At 43.2% G+C, this 20,480-nt stretch overlaps 1 protein-coding gene across 1 annotated transcript; it reads right to left on the bottom strand.

The window, feature by feature from the left end:
• Nucleotides 1-1,411: 1,411 nt before the first annotated feature.
• On the bottom strand, nucleotides 1,412-12,874 carry WNT16 (Wnt family member 16). Its single transcript, XM_068189882.1, has 4 exons — nucleotides 12,765-12,874; nucleotides 12,419-12,666; nucleotides 10,212-10,498; nucleotides 1,412-3,724 (listed from the first exon to the last, which is right to left on the bottom strand). The coding sequence occupies exons 1-4, from the start codon at nucleotides 12,848-12,850 to the stop codon at nucleotides 3,260-3,262; spliced, it is 1,086 nt and encodes a 361-aa protein (XP_068045983.1). The 5' UTR covers nucleotides 12,851-12,874; the 3' UTR covers nucleotides 1,412-3,259.
• Nucleotides 12,875-20,480: the final 7,606 nt, after the last annotated feature.

A 20,480-nucleotide genomic window follows, 5' to 3' on the forward strand; every position in this document is an offset into this window, starting at 1 on the left:
GTCCATCTAGGTGGGTTGGCTCATGTGCTATCCAAATCTTCTTAGATGAAAATCAACAATTAGTTTTTAGCAAGTTAAAAATGGATGACTCTCCACTTAGGGCAAGGAAGAATGTAAAAAGATACCTATTTTCTCCTCTCCAGAACACACAAACCAGTTCCTTTGATCTTGTATTTCAGTTGCTATAATCTCTAAATCTTTAATCACCTGTTGCCTCAGAAAGGACTGTTCCTTTCTTAGGGTGTTGTCCATAGCATGATATAGCTACAGGCTTATGCAAAAACATGAAGAAAGGCACTCTAGACTGAGGAGGAATTATGACTCCTCTTTGAGATTGATGGATGGCAGTGGAAGAGAGTGCTAACTTCTGTGGAACATAGCTTGCAAATGTTTTTTCCTACCAAATGCTACAGCAATCTTTTCTAATTATCCTTTTCAGCCTTGAATGTTTCAGCATTGTTTTTATCATTACAGTGTCAAGTTCCCAGGTCTTTGCAGCTGAATCACCCCATTGAAAAACCTGGTGGATACCTTGATTTCTGACTTTTCTATCTTAGTTCTCACAGATGCTTCAAAAGGACCTAACCCACCATGTAGATAACTACACCTTGTGTTAAGTTTTGTAGTATATTAGTTAATAAAATGAACATCATCTGTTTATTGTCATTTGAAGTATGCAGATATGAAAACTCTGTTTCAGGGAATTAGAATATATAGGCAGGGAGGTAGGGATCAGCACAGAGCACCGTAATAGTCCAACTCCATTGTCTACTACATGTAAAATGCATGGAAATCACTCCATCCTCTGGAAAGTTTCTGATCCCTGGAGGCAGCCAAAGCAGCTGCTTCCTTCTCTTTCCCCTGCTGATCTTGCAATCAATGAACAGGAAAGAAAAAAAAAAAAAAACAAAAACAGAACAACAAACTACTGATTTTAAATAATATTTCAAGGTCATTTTAGATGTCAAAAATTGTATTATCCCAAGTATGGTCTCAGCAGAAAGTATGATACTGTTCTATCAGGATTTAATGCTGTTTAGTCATCTCCCATCCATGCTGCCAATTGGTCCTGTGGCACAGACTGAGGAACTTGTGTGTTTATTTTCACTGCCGAAACAACCTGGGGTGACAACTTTCTCTTCAGCGTCTTCCGCTGTGATATGTCTTCCCTATCCAAGTGTTCACAGAGAAGGTGTTTAAACCTCCTGTGACAGTGCCTTACTGGCATGCTGGGCACCCTTCCCCAAGCAGATTTTTTGTGGTCCCAAGATAATAATTTGGTCAGGCCAATGGAGATGGAGTAAAGGTCCAAACAGCAGATAATGGACTTCATTGTTGCTGAACTGATGTTCCTAAAATAATCCACATAAGGCAGTGAAATACCACAACACAGAAGATTTTGTTTCCTTCCTCCCGACTTACATATCCAATAAAGAGTGACAGTTCAGAATCTGGTCACCATCTTTCCTGGGAAAATGACTGATGACTAGGAAATGATTTCTTCAAAGTAACTTTGAAACCCTCAGCCAAACTGTCTCAAGCTTCTACAAACTGGCTGTTAGTATGGAAGAAGTTAAGGCATTGCAAACCCTTCCAAATTCCCTGGATTTCAGTGGGAGTACTTACCACTGGAGCTGGGATTTCAGTGTTTGTAAAATGCATTTAAGAGAATAATAAAAAAGAAAGTATGCAGAATACTAATTAACTGACCATTTAGAAAATCGTAGTGTTTTTCATCAGTGTGTATGAACTGCAATAGTTATAACCACCCTGATGATACAAAGCCCTAACATTTATGCACTTCTCTGACTAATTTACCCCAGCACATGCAAACAAAATTCAATTGAAGGCTACTACAATATTAACAAATATCTAACCAACAAATCTCAAGGGCTGTAGTCTTACCACATTAGTTGTGGAAACCTTTTACATAACTTGCATAATTTAAATATTTACAAAATATAAACTTTCTTGTCTTATCAAAAATAGTTCTTTGCACAATTAAACAACAGTAATCCTTTCACATGATGCTTTTTAAGCTAGGCATTAAATCACTGCATGAAAATAAACAACCTTTCACAGATGTAAAATAAAATTAAGCCAACATATGGAGAAAGTGTTATAATTAACAGTTTAAATATTTTAATGGTGTGAGCCAATCCATAAATTATATTGTACATTGAACTTACTGAGGATGCAACCTAATGAAAAATTCTAGCTGCTGATTCCATAAAGAAAATCTGTTTTAAAAACTCCTTTGCTTTATGGCAGATTCCTTTGGTCTAAATCTCATGTGGTTAATTTTGATAATGATGGTGAACCACCAGTGAGATGGTTGAATGTGGCAGGTATTGCATAGAATTCAAGAGTGGGGTGACAACCAGCTGACTTGCAAAATGTGTGCTCAGATATTTAGGAAATGCTTGCAGAGGGTTTTATTTCCTTCAGATATCAAACTGTATTTCTGTCCCTTCTCAGACCTGTCCCTTGTGTGTTTGAAGGACAACCTGTTAAAAATCCTAAGGTTGCTGTTTGGTACCCCATTCACATTCACCAAGCTGTGCTCCGGCCTCTCTCCCCTGGGCACAGCTTGACCCTCCTTTTCCAGGCAGACACTGCTGAGCTCTCTGCAGTCACAGACGTTCCTCGCTTCCCAACGCTTTTCTGCACATTATGCAAAAGGCAATTTTCTGCACGGCTGCAAAGCAAATGCTTCGTGGTCAACAGCTGAACTCTTTCCCTATCTTTGTCTCTTTCCCCATCTTTGTGGGTTTTTCTGAAGTCTGCAGAAATGAACTATCTAGTGGATCCATCTAGTCCCACTTTTAAAAGGACAGACATGAGGACTCTGTCTAATGTGGCTTACAAACTCTCTTAACTCTCAGGCTAATGAGATCTTGAGATTTCTCCACTGTACCTACCCACCACATGGATCTTCAGGACATTGTGTCTATTAAATACTTGAAAAGTTTAGCATCTGTCTCTGCTCTTTAGCATCTGTCTCTGCTCATGGAGTAACACGTTCAAATGGATCATCAGGAGTCCTTTTTGCTGTTTAAGCTGTCCCTACATGCAGCCTGATGTTTGCTCAGCTGTCGTTTCAGTCGAGGCATGCTTGGATACCCATTGTCTGGCAGTACCTGTTCCCCCTGAGGCCGATCCCTCTGAAATCCCACACGGTAACAGAGATTGCTGCTCCTGCAGCAGCTGTGTGCACCACACAGGGTGGATGGTTTGGCCATGTTTCCTGTACTTCATCTTACTTGCAGGTGTGTACGTCAGTCATGGTCTCGCACCTCCTGCAGCGCACGTAGCAGCACCAGACAAACTTGCACTCGCACCTTTCCACATGCCTGACAACGTGGGTGTTGTACCCACGCCCACAGCACAGCAGGTTACAGCCCTCGGGTCCCTGCGAGGTGCGGTTACATTCTCTTCCCTGAGTTCCAGGGATCCCCAGTTTTTGGTCTTCGACACAGTAATTGGGTGATTTGTTTACATACAGCAGGTCCTCCTTCCCAATTGGTATTTTTCTCTGGCTTTTCTCTTTCCTGCGTAGCTTTTTTTTCAGTCTGTCTGATATTTGTATGCTGTTTTCATACTTATCCTTTAAAAACCGGCCAATCTTTTCAAAGGATGACATGGTTTTCCAACAAGTTTTCACAGCACAGGACCCAGAAACACCATGACAACGGCAATCCACAGACATCAGCTTTGCTACAGCCTGAAAGCAAAGGGAGAACAACATTTGAATGTGGTCTTTCATTCCTCAGGAATGCTGCCTGACATCAGTAGCACAGAGGTCTCAAAGTATTTAATATTACAGCTGCCACTGCCATTTCCATAACAGGGAAGTCAGAGCACGTGTTAGGAACCAGGTTTCCCATCCTGGACCCCCACTATGAGAGGCATGATCTTCAGACTTGCTCTTCATTTGCAGTTTCAAATGGCTATAATGTAGCAATATTGATCACAACAGTGAAAGCTGTGATTTCTGGACAGCTTTTCATTCTGGAGGATCCTAAATACCCGAATGACATGTCCTGTGTTGCTCCTCCCATTGCTGGAATGCAAAAGGCTCTCATGGGCAAAAAGGTCTAATGGGTCTAGCAGAAAGGGAAAGCAAGGATAGGACAGGTCATGACATCCTTCCTATTTTGGAAGACACTTACTGGGCAAGTAAGTGCCCAGTTATGTTGCCTTTTAAGGATACTTTACAGCTAGCATGAAGATCACTAAACATTCACAACCATTTGCAACTAAGGCCACAGGAATAGCTGAAGTCACACAACAATGCCTGGGCAAATAAGTGTGGCTCAGCACCCAAAGCAGCACAGGAGGAGGCACCTCAGGGCAAACTTTTGGAAGAGCAGAAGGATGCCCACATATCTGAGCTTCACAGTAAGTCTGTCAAAAGACCCACCATGGCTTAGCAGAGGTGTCCTCGGCTCAGGTATTCTGTAGTAAATCTCAGATGCTTCTCACTTATAGTCTTAAGCCCTGTTCTTTTAATTTAGACATGACTAGTTCTAGTATGGGTTTCTAGTGTTTCCAGTTTCGTAATGGCTCTATTTAACACAACAAGGTAGTTGCATTCCTATTACTTTTAAAACTGTCAATGTTTTAGCAAAGTTTCCACAGTTATTGCCAACACTTAAATACCCTTAGATGAGATACTTTTCCATGCCCATGCAGAAGCAAGGGCTGGGCTGAACAGTATCTGTCTCACCAACAATGGAAATCTGAAGCCTGTGTTAAACTTTTTGTAACACACAATTTTGGTTCAGTTTATAGGTTATCAAGTCTCAAATAACTGGAATCTGTAAACAAGCGTAACTTCCTCTATCTCATATCCTTGAGACTGATTCAAACACTCAGGAGACAATCAATAAAATGCTTCCTTCTCTAACATCTAATAGTCATGGTATAAAATCATATAATGAGTCTTGTGACAACCCTCACATTTGAAAAAGGCACTGAAAAATCACACATGTGCAGATATAGTACAAGATATAGTTTTTGGTTTGTTTTACATTTGCATTAACGTACCTTCTGGAGCCATCCTGTAGACTCATATGGGCCATTGGTTAGTAGTGTGGAAAGCCCATGTTGCCATCTTCCATTTTCCTAACCTTTGCCCCCATATTTGATTTCCACAATCAAAGCAAGTGGGAAATTTAACAGTAACTGTAGATTTTAAATTAACTTATAGTAAGGTTGTCTTGAAACTTCTCATGCATCAAGGTCAATGCATATTCAAATTAATCCTCTTTGGAGGAACTGCTTTTATCAAAACATGGGGAAAACAAAAAAAGAAACCAACATCCCAACTACATGATGTTTATTACATCTCATCCTAAGCCTTTGCTTATCCCTCAGTCTCCACACATACTAGCTGCTGTCAGTCTATGTCTTTCTGAAACTGAATTAAAAAAACAGAAGACAAATCTAACATACTCCTCTGGTTGCCCCTGAAGAAGTAGTTTCATTTGCGACAGTTCCTAATCCTTGATTCTGCAGTGAGATCTGATACCTGAAATCCTACTAAACCCCACTGGCCCTCTGTAGGACCAGAAAAAAACTCAAGTCCCAGACTCCATATTGGTAGCTCGGGCAGCACAAATGCCATCCTCAAAATTCCAAAATCAGTCAAGGCATACAGCAAATTAAATTAGCTATTTCTAATCTATATGCTAAACTGGAACTTTTCATCATGGTGACTGTGGTCACTGAAGTTTTGGGATGAGTCCAGCATGGTTACTGCATTGGTTTCACTGGGCATTGAGGCCTCCTGGCACATTCTTCCCCAAAGACGTTGACTCAAACTTGAGCTGGCATTTGCATAAAATTCTACAAACATTTAAAAAAACCACATGGCTGAAGTTTTTGCTTGGAGTTGCATCTTTGGTAAATAAACAGGAACAATTTGTAGATGGAGGTTACTATGGAAGCGAAATATGCAAGACATTCACAAAAAACATTAGCAAGAAAGAGCAGGCATATGCCCTGACCTAGAACAGCCATTAGCCTTTGCAAACTGAACCTGGCAAAGAGGTACTCCCATACAAGAAATATTTCCACATCCTGTGGACTGGAGATTTTTCTGCACTACTGGAAGAAATAAGAATATTGCAACAAGCAAACTCTCACCCATGAGAGACTCCACTCTTTTAGTGGCAAATCATCTGCTGGTTAATACTGGTTGATACTTACCATGTCCTCTACACAGACTAGTTTCTCTTTAATAGATAGACTTGACCTTGCACATATCTCAAGAATCTGTCAATAACAAAATCACTGAGTAGTAAGAATATTAATCATTAAGATGTAAGAGCAATTAAGGTAGATGAGAATTTAAAATACAAGGACAGAAAGTCTGTCAGAAGACAGATGACCGAATAAAAATGTGAAGGAAAACAAAATATCAAAAAATAAATCTTACACATGACTTAAAAATAGAGAGGATTTAATAGCATTTTTCCAATTTTGAATGATGTTATTTTTGTCAAGTAACTAGAATTTCAAAGTACTTTTAAATCATGTTGTGCTACTAGATTTATAAGGTTACAGATGTAACCTTATATAGGGTTACATATAAGGTACATAAGGTTACATAAGGTTATATATAAGGTTCTTACTAAGGGCAGAAGGATCCAGAAATTGTCAGAGGAAGCTCTGGACATGCCTGCTAGGTGCTAAGGGTGAGTTACTTCCATGTGGGCAAATAGCCCAGCAGATGACACTCAGAGTTTTTCTCTGAGGATGAATTAAACTAAAGTAGAAGGAGACAGGATTTTGAAACAGGAGCAGAAACCAAAGTTGAACTCTTAGACTGATTTAAAAATATAAAAATGCAGCATACATTAGCAGTGTATGAATGAGCAGATGAATGAAAGAAATACAAATGTGATTCAGTGTCTTGCTTCCCAGCTGCTAGGATGGGCAAATTTTAAGCCTGGACTCCAATATTCTTTAAGTTGCCAGCACAGGGAGGTGACATTTTGCTTTGCCTGATCACAGAACATGCTACTGCATCTCAGTCTGTCATGTGAACTTAAATGAAAAAGCTCCCATAATTGAACATCTGGCAAAATTTAGGGATTAGGCATCTCCTGATGGTACAATCAAACCTAAGATTGTGCCTATAGAGCCAACATGGCCTTCAGGTGGGACACAGCTGCAGCATACACCTGTGTCTCAGCAGTGCACAGTGATTGCAGAGTTACTGGGGCCATGACCTCCAGACTGACTACACAAGCAGTGTTCTGTTTCACATGAAGTTCATATGGTAAATCTGTTCAGTGTTTCATGAAATAGTGAGAGGATTCTCCATATGAAACAAAATTTCATGGAGAGCTTCAGAGGAGCACTGTTACAGAAACCTGGAGGATAGATGTGTCATTCTGAGCAAGCTGGGACAAGTTTCTTAGGTGGGTTATGGAGCTGACTGATAGCTGGTGAGAAATGACCAGTGTGGTGACTGAGCTGGGTCCACCAGCGTTGTGGTCAGCCACAAGCCCATCTGAGCAGTTCCTCCTGCCCCTATTGCTACTCAGCCTTGGTGGTACAACACGCACAACAAGAGCACAGGGTTAAGTGAGGAACAGAGATGAACACTGCTCTTTTTTAAAATTAAACTGAGAGAAAGATAATTTTTAATCTGTCTTCCTTTCACTGATCCAGTGCAATTAACAGATGGAGCAGCACAGGGTGGGAATCTGTGGCTAGAACAGACAGATGGGGCAGAAAGCAGAGACTGATTTGCAGCAAAGAAGAGTGTCAATGGAAGCACAGTTTGCATACCCTCTAATGCCAGTTAATGCTTAACACATTCAAGTTAAGCTTTCTGTTTGCAGGCACTGCTCTCAGCTGTGAGACAAGGACTGCCAGTACTTGTTTTGTCACAGGAACCAATGCCTGTAATCAAATGTTGCAATTTCAGACACTGGTAGAACTAATATGATTATTCATGAAGACAAGCACATGTCCTACCAGAGGTGCATCACTTAAGAAGAGTTCCAAGCTTGGCGAGTCTCTTACCAATCCAAAAGTATCACTAAAAAAAAACTCTCCAAAAAAGTCCCACATCAAATAAATTTCCACAAGTGGAAAAGTGAGCAGAATTTTTCCAGCAGTAAAATAATATTAATAAAATTATAGTGAACCCATAGTGCCTGACTTCCCACATCCTTATGTATAAGGAGCAGAAAAGCCCAACTCACATACACACATGTAAGCACACTGAAAATTGCCATGCTAAAAGATGATGAATATTTAACTTGTAGCAGAATAAGGATGTAATCTGAATCTTCTGAGAGTCACATTAATAGACAACTCAAAAGACACATAGATTTAAAATTTTTTATATGTTGATATGATAACTATGAGATGTGGAAGTATAAAATAACATTTTGTACTGAAATAGGAGAGAAACAAGAGAATTCTGCACATACCAGTTCTGTTACTAACTCCAAACAAACACAGAAGTACTGTCCCTAGAAGACTGCTCTTGCAAGACACTAAACCAGCAACATGATAGTATTTATTACATAAGGTCATAAGATATCAAAACATTCTTCTTGTAAGCCCCAAAACATGAAGGCCAACATTTTTCAGCATCTCCTGGTTAAGATTTGAAAAAACAAAAAGGAAGAGTTATGCTAAACTTTACTTCAGATAATATTGCTGCTAGAAATCCCAAGTGCCAACAATAAACATTCTTTTTCATTCTGGACAGTGATCAAAATATTTGCTTTATCCTAAATTTTGCCATTAAATTACAAAATATTAATGCATGGAAGCTGACTATATATATTTCTTCCTCAACTATCTCACTCTACAAATATGATAAACAACTCTTTGCTCTTTCCTTAAGGAAATAATAATTTAATCTTCTGTTCCTCTTATTAACATCTACTACAAGATGCCAATCACTTTCCTTGGAGATGATTTAGCTGACTGACATCTAATTAAACTCATAGCTTTTAGTTCTCAGCTTTTACTTAGGTTTAAAGTTTGCTTCAACTACTTCAGTTATAAAATGTATCTTTGTCACCTGGAATCCTGGAATGATTTTGGTTGGAAGGAACCTGAAAAATTTTCTGCTTTTCCAACTACATAGCTTAAATGAAATAACACATATTACCTGTAAAAATTACTTCAAATTAAAGTCATTTTCAATTATGTCACCATGGCTCTTAGGATAGCTTACTATGGCTACTCCTTGTCTATGGCAGATAGAAAAGTTGATTACAGTAAAACACACTGATGCTGCTTCCAGCTACAGGGAATTTTGGAGTCACAATGGAGTCCATCAATGTGTGTAGTCAAAACCAGAGGTTTTCCCTTTTTTTTTTTTTTTTTTCTTTTAGTTAAAGCTGTGTCACTGAGCAAAACTGATTTTATGGGCCTAGAGAGCCATTAAAAATGAAATCTCCAAGGTAAAGCAAAGAAAGTAATTTTAAAGGAAAAATAATACAAATCTCTGCCATTCCAGATGAAAGCTCCAAGCACTAGATTACAGGCTCACATGTCCCTGTATAGGCTATTGCTGCCCCCATTTTACATCCTCTGCAGGACAGGAAGGAGAATCCAATATCACACACCCAAACACACAGTTTTCCTCAGCAACCCTGGGTTGGAAGTTCTTTGGACTGAAAAAAAGCCAGTCTCCTTTCACTTCTTTGATTCATGTCCTAATCAATGAGCTATTTTGAAGGTGTCATTTCTATCCTGTGTTTTTAAAGAAAATATTAACTCTTGATTTCCCCTCTGAACAATGTTAAACTTGCACTCTCAGGTGTGGACTGCAGGCTGCAGATGAGTAATGAGGCCTTGTGTCCAGCTGGCCTTCTCAGTCAGTATTACAGAGAATTATAAATGCAGGTCATGATAATAACAGAATAATCAGTGACAAAAATCATATATTATGATGATAACAGGACTATTTCAAGACTGCAACTGAATATCAAATATCTAATTAAGATAAATTTACCATTTAAGCACTGCAGATGCATTACTTATTTTGTGGATTTTAACACAGAGAAATTAGTTGTTTAAAACCAGCTCGGATTCTGAGTTTTTACATGTTTATTTGGTTCTTGCCACTGACCCCATGAATACCTGCAGCCAAGGCTCCACCTCCTTTGGCTGATGCCATTTTGTCAATGAAGGTGATCAAGCAGCTGCTGCCACACCTGAATGACACTTACCTGCCTCCCAGCCTCGTTGTTGTGCAGGTTCATTGCCACCAGCCCGCTCCCGCTCTTGCCTGTTACATTCTTGAAAGGCATGTCCAGGAACCTTCTGCTGAAGGACATTCCATAGTGGATATCGTCAGAGCAGCCGCCCCAGTGCCAGCCCTCGCTGGCCGAGCCGCCGTGCTGCAGGGTGACATCGCAGGAGCACTCGGTCATGTTCCCCGCACTGCACGACCGTGTCACCGAGTGCACGAGCCCAGCCGCCGTCACCGCCGAGATGAACGCGGTCTCCTTCGTGCCTGCACAGCAAGGCGTGGAAACGTTACTCCATAACTGCCTCTGATCACCTTCCTGGCTGGGCTACAGAAGGGACTTTACAAGCCAGATGATGATTAAAAGGGAACAGTTACAAGTTTAAAGTCATCTCAGCTTGGTCTGTAGTGTGAACTTGTTCAAAGCAGTAGATGTTCATACCCCAAAATTACTTCAGGGCCCCTTCATATGGCCATGCTATTAATGATGCTGTTTCTCACTACTTATACCGTGCAATTTTTGGTAACTTCTTTCTAAATCTGATTAGGAATTTTATTTGCCACAGAAATTTTCGAACCAAATAATAGATAAAGTATCAAACTCCAAACCAACCACATTCCAAACTCCTTTCTCTCCACTCTGTTTTTCACTATTCCTACTGATTTGAAGAAGAAAAGGTCAGTCTAAATCTCAGAGAAGCTGTCATGACCCCAGGTTACTTTGGTACAGGGCCAAAACTTACCTCATGCTAAATTTAGCAAACATTGATGTTCTTCTAATTCACAAAGGTTGCAAAGAGCCCCAAAAATCTTAAACCAGACAGAAATCAGCACAAAGATATTTAGGCCATGTGCTTTTCCTAGAATAAGCTGGCCATAGGAAAGACAGCAGCATGAAAGGCCTTTACTTGTTAAAATGTATCTCAGAAGAATCATGGAGGGACCTGCCTGGGCTTCTTAAGCCTGCCCCATTCTCTGACACTTCTGGCATAATGTGGCACCCAGCCACATTTAACACATTACTGTGGTAAGTAAGGCATACTCTAAGCAAATTGAATATCATTGAGTGGTAAATAAATGTAGCTGAAATTTTACTGAAGTGGGCAAATTTTCACGGTTGTGAAAATTATTTCTTTCCAGTCTTCACAGCTTCTGCTCATGGGCAGGAAAAGTCCTGTTTGTTTCTCCTGTTTGTATTAGTCTGTGGTGCCAGTACCATCATAAAAGTCTTCCACAGTACACCCTAGTGAAGCTTTGTGGGTGAACAGTGGCCTTCATTTATGGGTCTTCAGGAACAGTCCTTCCTGTTGAACAGGACTAACACACATATGGCTCCATATAGTGGGGAAAACACTCGTTTTCTTTTTTCCCCCTTTCCTTTTTGGAATATGCACCACTTTTTATTCCTCACTTTATGTTTTCATTATTAAAACTTGTGGGTTTTACACTGTTTTAGTACAAAGTGAAGATAGCATGAACACAAAGTGAAGTACCACAATACTTAAAATCATATCCATCACACAATCAGTGACCAGGGAGCTAAAAAAATTTTTGCAGGATCCCGGCAACTTGCAGGAAAGCTTTGGTGTGGCATTTGATACAAAAATCTCATCCTTGTTCCAGTGGAAATTCCAGCAATTTCATAATTATTTTATGCAAAAAAAAGTGGCTTTGGTTTCACTGTGCTGATCAATACCACATAACTGAGCACATATGATATATTTTAAAGAATTTCACATTGTATTTAGTGCCTTGAGCAGACTTTTTTATCTGCAAGTGACCTTTTTGAAATAACATGTCATAAGCCCGCTTATTTAGCAACTATGACATAAGGGGATAAACCCAGCGTAAGTCTAACAACAACAGTATTTCAACATAGTTAAGTGGATCTACCTACGGGCAGCGTCAACCACGGACGTTCTACGCGAAAATTACAAGAAGCAACGACAAGGTTGCAAAGACGAGGGCAGGTTTCGTCTGCTCGGTGCATTTCGTGTGCCTGCGGTACCTCCCGGGACGGCGGCGGGGACCGCCCGGCCCGGCTCTGCCCGGCTCTGCCGACGGGACGCCCGGACGGTCCCGCCGCCGCTTCGCGGGGCTCCTGGCCACGCAAACCGATTACCCCGGGGCAGCCGCGGGTCCCCGCCCCGCCGTGCCGGCAGCGGCCCCTCCGGGGCGGTCACTCACCGCTGCTGAGCTGCTGCCCGAAGACGGCGGGGGCGGCGGTCCCGCGGCGGGCGGCGGGCGGCGAGCGGCAGTCCCAGCGCTCGTGTCGGAACTGGCTGCGGCACTCCTGGAGGCCCAGGCGCGCTCCCTCCCGGATCGCGGGCATCAGCTCCGGCTTCTGCTCGCACAGGTCCTGCTGCCGGCGGCTCAGCGGAGGGCTGGCGCAGCCCGGCTTCTCGGGCCCGCCGGCCGCGGCGATGCCCAGCCACCTGCGGAGGCAGCCGCCCGTCAGCGCCGGGCCCCGACGGACACGAGGGGACGGGCTCCGCGCAGCCCTCCCACCCTGACCCCGCGCCCGGCTACTCACATCCAGGTGCTGCCGGCGGCGGGGCAGAGGGCGAGCAGCAGCACTGCCCGCAGCAGGCACGGTCCGAGGGGAGCCCCGCGCCCCATGGCAGCCGCATCCAGCCCCGCCGCGCAGCCGCCCCTGCCCGCGGCCCGGCCCCGGGCAGCAGGGACCGAGGGGGACTGTACCCAGGGGCACCCCCCTACTCGGGTTTCTGCCCCTCCAGGAACAGGAGGCAGCCGGCGAGGCGAGCCCGGGCCGTCGGACGGCCCTCCTGGGGAGGCTGGGCAGGCAGGGAGGGTGGCAGGAGGGGACACATCGGGAGCGCTCAGTTCCCGTCCAGGTGAGAAAGTTGGGATTGATGTTTTCCCCGGCTCCTTCCCCGGCTGTGCCTCCCAGCCCGTGCATTGGCCGCCCGGGGGCCGGGGCGGGCCGGGGCGGGCCGGGCGGGGGCGCGGCGAGGGCTCCGCTGCACAAAGCACCGCCCCGCACCGCTCCGCCCCGCCCCGCACGGCCCCGCACCGCCCCGCACCGCTCCGCACCGCCCCGCACCGCCCCGCCTCGCCCCGCACGGCTCCGCCCCGCCCCGCCCCGCACGGCCCCGCACGGCCCCGCACCGCCCCGCACCGCTCCGCACCGCTCCGCACGGCCCCGCACGGCCCCGCCCCGCACCGCCCCGCACCGCTCCGCCCCGCCCCGCACCGCTCCGCGCGGCTCCGCACCGCCCCGCACCGCTCCGCACCGCCCCGCACGGCTCCGCACCGCCCCGCCCCGCACGGCCCCGCACGGCCCCGCACCGCCCCGCACCGCTCCGCACCGCTCCGCACCGCTCCGCACCGCCCCGCACGGCCCCGCACCGCCGCACCGCTCCGCACCGCCCCGCACGGCCCCGCACCGCTCCGCACGGCCCCGCACCGCCCCGCACCGCTCTGCACGGCTCCGCACCGCCCCGCACCGCCCCGCACGGCTCCGCACCGCTCCGCACCGCCCCGCACGGCTCCGCACCGCCCCGCACCGCTCCGCACGGCTCCGCACCGCCCCGCACGGCTCCGCACCGCCCCGCACCGCTCCGCACGGCCCCGCACCGCTCCGCACCGCCCTGCACCGCCCCGCACGGCTCCGCACCGCCGCGCCTCTGCGGTGCTGCCTCTCGGGCTGCGAGGCGCCCAAAGCGGCTGCGAGGGCTGTAGCGGGGACCGGACGCGGCAGAGCGGAGCTGAGGGCAAAGGAGCCCGTAGGTCTGCAGTGATTTAATCCACAGGAATGAGAGAGATGTTAATAAATCATAACATTCCCTACACTTTTTATTCAAATTTTCTAATGCTTTAGCAGCGTTAACTGAGTCAGCATCAGTATTCATTCGGACGGCATTTGCTCTTTCCTGTTAACTTCAGTGAGACGGGCTTATCAACAGCTACCTCGATTGCTAGCCCTTAGTTACACATTAAAAGCCAGTGAGTCAGCTAGCACCTGATGGAGGGCTGGTGTTGGCACTCTGGACTTTCAAGTCCTCTTTGATCACAATATATTGCTGCTACCTTCTGTGTAAGCAAAACACCTGCACTAAAATAATCTGGATAAAATGACAGATCTGTAAAACTTTGATTTGCCACAGTTGTAAATTAGTGAAATAGCTCTTGTGGACTGACAATAGCTCCAAGTGAAGAACACAATAAATCATCTCAATGACAAATGAACATTTTTATGAGTACAACATCTTGGGAAATAATCACGTAGATGTGCTGTTTTCCCTGCCTTTTTCCCCATGAACATGGTGCAGAGATGTTTTAAGAGCACAATCTGTGGTCGATTTAGATCTGTAAAATGATGCCTCCTTCCCACTTCATGCTTATGTATCTGCTCTCAAAGCGTCTCCAAAGCATCATCAACTCTGGGCAGATTGGTAATGATCCCACTAGTTATTTAAACTTTTCAACATAACTTATTTTCTCTGTTCTGAATTTTAGTCTAGAGAACATCTGCTTGTGGTTGCAGAGGAACTTAGACCAGAGTGAGGGACATTGGAACACAGGGAACCAGTCATGAAACAGGCCTGAACCAGCCAAAATGCATGGGCTGTGTCAGGGAATTACCTAATTATTTCAGGACACTTGAGTTATTTTATCCTCTTTGCTGCTTCCTGGCTCCATCTTCTAAAGTTAATTCAGAGCCTTGCTGTAGCAGACATGGATTCCTTATGTGCTGCTTTATCTGCTGTATGAATTTATCATCCACTCGGAAATTATTTTTTCCTGCAGTTTCTTTAAACAAGTTTCTTCTCCATGGTTGTTTGTTTGTTTTGATTTTGTTGGTGCTGTTTTTTTTTTTATTTTTAATTTATTAAAGTTATTATAGATATTTTAGTTCTAAATTCTTATATGTAAATTTTTATATAGTAGCTACAGAATTTTATATACAAATAGCAATGTAAGATTGAATTATTAAAAATATTGATTTAAAATAAGTCCAATCTTATTTGTAGCATTTCCTATATGGCCCCTTAAATAAATAAATTACCTTTCTGTTGGGTTCTCATGGGGATCTGATTTTATGTACATTTTTTGCTACAATCATCTTTGTCTAGTTAGGGAAACCCTTTGATCCTATACATTGTAGAGTGAAACACTTGCAATTTGGAGGGCTGATGCTAAATAAAAAGTAATACTTAATGTAAAGGAGTTCTTGAGATCATCCAATTCAATCTCTAGGAGTGACTGGAAGCTAACTACATTTTTCCATGACAATCTGATTTTAAAAAGTTTGGGTTACTACGTGTTTGAATCCTAATCTCCCATCTGCCTTTCTTCCCATCTGTTTCCCTTAAAACCACTCCCCGTTTGCTGTCACAGCCGGATTCCCCACCAGATTCCCATCCTCTGCCCATCTACGCTTTAGCTTCTTGCCTGCTCTTTGCACTGTCTCTCTGCTTTATTCCCTGCAGCAATACTCTCTTCCCTAGTCAAAGGCAGCACGTACAGCAGTGTTTCTGTTAGTCTAGAGCTCTGTGTCTGTATGCAGGTCAGTTGGATACCAATGGAGTGGAAGGGCAAACACTTTACTTGGCACATTCTGTGCTTTGCAAAGCAGCAGAGGGAAACAATTTAGAAATGCCTTGCTGATCTCCCAAAATTTATTATAATTTGTCAAATGTTTCTGAAGGCTGTAATTCTAATTCACTGATGCTTCAGAGGCCTCTTTGCTGGAAGACCATTCACTCCATCACAGACAGCAGCATGAGTGGGATGCAGAGACAGTGAAGCAGAATCCAAGCCAAGGTCAAGTGCCAAGATTCAGTGAACAAAACTTACCATAAATTAGGGAAGATAAATTTGACTTTCTGCTTATCTTGCTTTCTCTGGCCCTGGTAGGGCTATCTGTGGCCATTCACACTAAAATGCCCACATTTTTTTTTATTTTAAAAAGAAGAAATTCAAATGTCGATAAAAGGAAAAAAAAAAGGGAAATGTGTCTAAGCAGGTTTGTATTTCCTGATGGGACATTTATTAATTTAATATTTAATGGACATTAGTGCGATCCTGACAGGGTCAACTACATACATACATACATGCATACATATATGTACCTATATGTGTTAATATATATGTTTCACTAATATATAAAGAAATACTCTGTTGTGCAGAATCGGCATGAATAAGCTTCACTTTAAAGATAACATACTTCAGAGATAGACCAATTATCTCTTTAAAAATATAGTGGCTAGTGCTTTCACTATAATCAAAGTTTGTTGTCTTATTAGATGTAAGCACATACAAAGTTAACTTCTCCTTAACAAGACTCCCCTTTTGAAAGCTTTGTTCAAATTATTTCTCTTCTCCTGGAACTTCTTATGCCCAGCAGAGACATGAATAAGACAGAACAAACTGCATTATCCTACCTATACATACAATGTGGCCATTATCCTGTTATCTTATAAAAATGAGCAGAGAAAAATCTTATCAGGTTATCCCTTCAGCTATGACATTTATCACATGTGGTGACCAAGCTCAAAATCTGTAGTTCTAATACCAAAAGCACGCTTTCAATCCCCCCCAGTGCTTGGCTGCACAATGTGTCATCACTCTGGGAAATGCAGAACTGCCAAGTCTTTGCATTGAAGGAACCTCGTTGGCAAAATAGTGGTACCCAAGCAGAGCCATTGCACCATGGGGGTAGTGAGAGTACTGCCCCTCAGTGAGAAGGGACATGAGGAGAGATGTGCAGAGTCCCTGGACTTCAGGGCAGGAGTCCTCGTGCTCTTAGTGCAGTGCTCCCTCACAGTGCAGCATCTCTCTGCCAGGGGATTGTCTGTAGAGAAGTCTCAGGACTTCAATAAGGTCAGGTTGGCAGTAGAAGGGAAGTTAGGAGAGGAAAACAAACATGCTCCTTCTGCCCTACATGACCTTCCAAGATCCCTCTGCCCCTTGTCAGAGGTTTAACATTATTGCTGTTACTCATTGTAAAATTTATACTTGAAAGTACACACTGTTGCTGATTCAGACATAGCGTGCTGAGTTCACAAATGACTGGGACAGCAATTAAAATGCATCCAGTAGTCACATGTCAGATGGAGACTTCACAAACAGGCCTTACAAACATGTGATGGTTCCAAAGCTATGTCTGAATATCATATTTATAGCTGCACAACACAGCATATGGAATCACTTTTTCTATGTGCATGGATACATAATAAAAAAGGGAGAAGTAGCACCTGGAAGGTGAGGAAAGGACATGCATGCTTCTCACAATCCCTTCTGTTATTGACGAGGGATTCAGAAGAAAACTAAGCTTTCTGGAGCCCATAACTCCAGATGGTTGCTGAGCCAATTGCTGAGCAGGTCTTCTGGCAGTCTACATCGACTGGTGATGTGCTGCCAGAAAGCTGGGGCTTAGGAAGAGAGGACTTAGTCTGATTTTAGAGTCTGATGTTTCCTGTGGTCACAAATCTAGAGACAGTGTCCTGGGCTTACCAATAATTACATGAGTGCTTGAGAATTGCTCATTTTTGGGGGAATCCTGTGACTAGGTGTGAGTTTCCTCTAAAGTGCCCTTAGCAAATTCTCTTCTTGACATGGACCATCTAAATGTAGGTATTTTCTAGAGTTACTCCAGGGTGATATTTTCAGCATACTATTATTAAGTAAAATTTACCAAGAGAATGCTGTAAAGGCTCCAAAGATGTGAAAGATGTGAGAATAAAATCCACTTATTAATTTGGATTTCACTTTACTTAAAGCTAAAATTAGTAGTAAAATTGTATTTGATAACAGTGTGCCTGTATGGTGTCAATGAATTTCCCTGGTTGTTTTGATGATGATGAGAAATATTCTTACCTTTCTTTTTCATTATGTCTTTACACAGGACATAAGGAAAAAAGGAATTTTTCACTGGCTTAAAGTTTGCTTAATGTATTCTTTGTACTTAAAGCAAAATAATTTTTTGTTTGTTTTTTAGATCAAGCGTAGGTGCTGCTGGCTGGTGTTGCAGAACTTCTAGGAGGTAATTGTGTAGCGTGGTGAAAAGAGTAGCTCAAGTGCATGGAAGAATCCAAGTTGCTTCAGTGCACAGGGGACATCTGGAGGTATTCCTTATTTAGTTCTAAATCAGTCTCCCCTGAGGATGTAATACCACTGCTTTGCTGATGTATGTGTAAGCCTTATACAGAATTTCCTGAGATAAGCAGGATAAGGTACTGTTGTGTGTGCTTATGCATGTTCCTGGTGTGCGCAGAAGCAGCATGCTTGCTCCCAAAGAGGTCACTGAATATTAGGTATAATACAGGTAGAGGAAGAAGGAAGAACTGCTCCCCTAGGAGCACAATTTATATTCCCACCCCAACCGATAATTTGCATTAACACTTTCTACAGGACCATTTCATAGATGATTTTGTTACATCTCCTAATAGAGACATGATTCACACACACAGAACTGTTGCCATCCCATGATGAGAGAAGTGACAGTCAGGGCCCTATTTAATTTTTTGACGTCAGAGGGTGCATCATCATCAAATCCATGATCAGGTCCTTGGTTTCTTACTGCTAATTCAATTTCTAATGAGTTACTTATTTGAGTGAGGATAATGATAGAAACAAGAATCCACTCTGTAACTGTCGCAATACAAAGCTCTATTTGTTATCTTCTCATTCATCAAGTAATGGATTTGTGCCTAATTTGCAAAGCATTTGTTCCAGTGGTCAGACAACTTGCACCATACATGTGAATTTACCTACAAGGTCACCTTTCTACCCATGGTGTAGTGGTGATGGAAGAAATTAATGGCCTACTTTTTCAAGTTAAGAGCCTTTCAAGTTATAGGACAGCATTTAAAACATTCCAAATTCAGATAATTAATTACATATTTCCCCCGCCCCCAATTTCAATATCTTTCCCATTTCAGTGCATGAATTTAATCTTTTGTGTCTCAGCATTTTTTCTTTATATTCCCAATAATCCTTATTATACTTCTTGCCCCCTTTCTACTTAGTACTTTTTGAATGAAAAAAATGCAAAATATTAAAAAATTAAAACCTTATACAGTTACATTGTGGATAACCCAAGGCCCATATAAAATTATATCTCTTCACTGGTAAATGAGCACTGCAGATCTTAAAAATCAAGGTGTGACAAACTCCCTAGTAAGAAAGCATTCTGTCCCTTCGTAAATGTTCACTTTAACGTCAGATGGCTATAGGATGTCTTGCACTTGCAGGTTTCATAAGACTGTCAAAATTTTTAGTTGGGTTAGATGACAAACATCAAATCCTTCTTCGAATCTGACTAAGTCTTGCTAGGTCAGTGTTACCTGTTTCCTGAGCCACTTCCTTATTTCCTCTCCTCAGTGATCGCCTTCTTCTCTTTTTCTAACAATTTTTTCTTTTTTGACTGGCCCTGGCACTGGAGTATGTGAACCCACCTCAACCTTTTAACACTGTTGTCAAAGAAAGTCTTTCAGCTTTGGAAACCTTACCTTTCTTATACTCCTGCAGCTGTGATATTTCTCTACTGTTGCACAAGGCGGGGTAGTTGTGGTTTAAAATGTGTGTAGCCGTGGGCAAGATGCCAAAGTCTACAGGGTTTAGGCTGTCCCCAGCTAATTGAACTCTGCTAAACTGGCAAGTTATCAGAATAGCTGGGGTTTAACATCTCAGCAACCTTCTAATAGCATTGATCTAAATCATGCAAAAGTTAAAGCCATGGGAATAAAAGGAAATAATTTGAGTTGGTTTAAGATTTTTTAAATTTTTTTTTATGCCTTTCCCACTGGTAGTTTCCTATTGTGCTTATAATTCTTTATTTGAAAATTTCCTTTTACTCCTGTGTTCTGAGATGTTTGAGCTGCTCAACAGCTGCAAAAACCTCCAGTGACCACCAGTGAAAATGGGGTCAGTGTGGAGCTTAAGAATCTACAATTTCCCCTACTCTTGAGGAGTAAAAGGAGTGAGGAGACATCAATATTCCTTAGCATGGCATGGGCAGCAGCAGTCATGCCTCAGGTTCATCCTGGAGAATAGGACAAGGCACCCTGCACCCCAATGCCTTTCAGAAGATGATGCAGCCAGGTAGTCTTTGCTGGAAGAGACAAGCAGGGGTCCATGGCCCAGTATTGCCCTGGAGCATCCAGGTGATGCCAGGACTTCATAAACACCTCTGATGGAAGTGTCTGAGTACCTCGAAAGTGCAGTGATTAATCCTGACTCCCACAGTGGAGCTGGGCAATCTGTCACTCCCTCTGCCATTCTA

The sequence above is a fragment of the Anomalospiza imberbis genome, chromosome 5 (assembly GCF_031753505.1).
Source record: "Anomalospiza imberbis isolate Cuckoo-Finch-1a 21T00152 chromosome 5, ASM3175350v1, whole genome shotgun sequence".
In the NCBI taxonomy this organism is placed as follows: Eukaryota; Metazoa; Chordata; class Aves; order Passeriformes; family Viduidae; genus Anomalospiza; species Anomalospiza imberbis.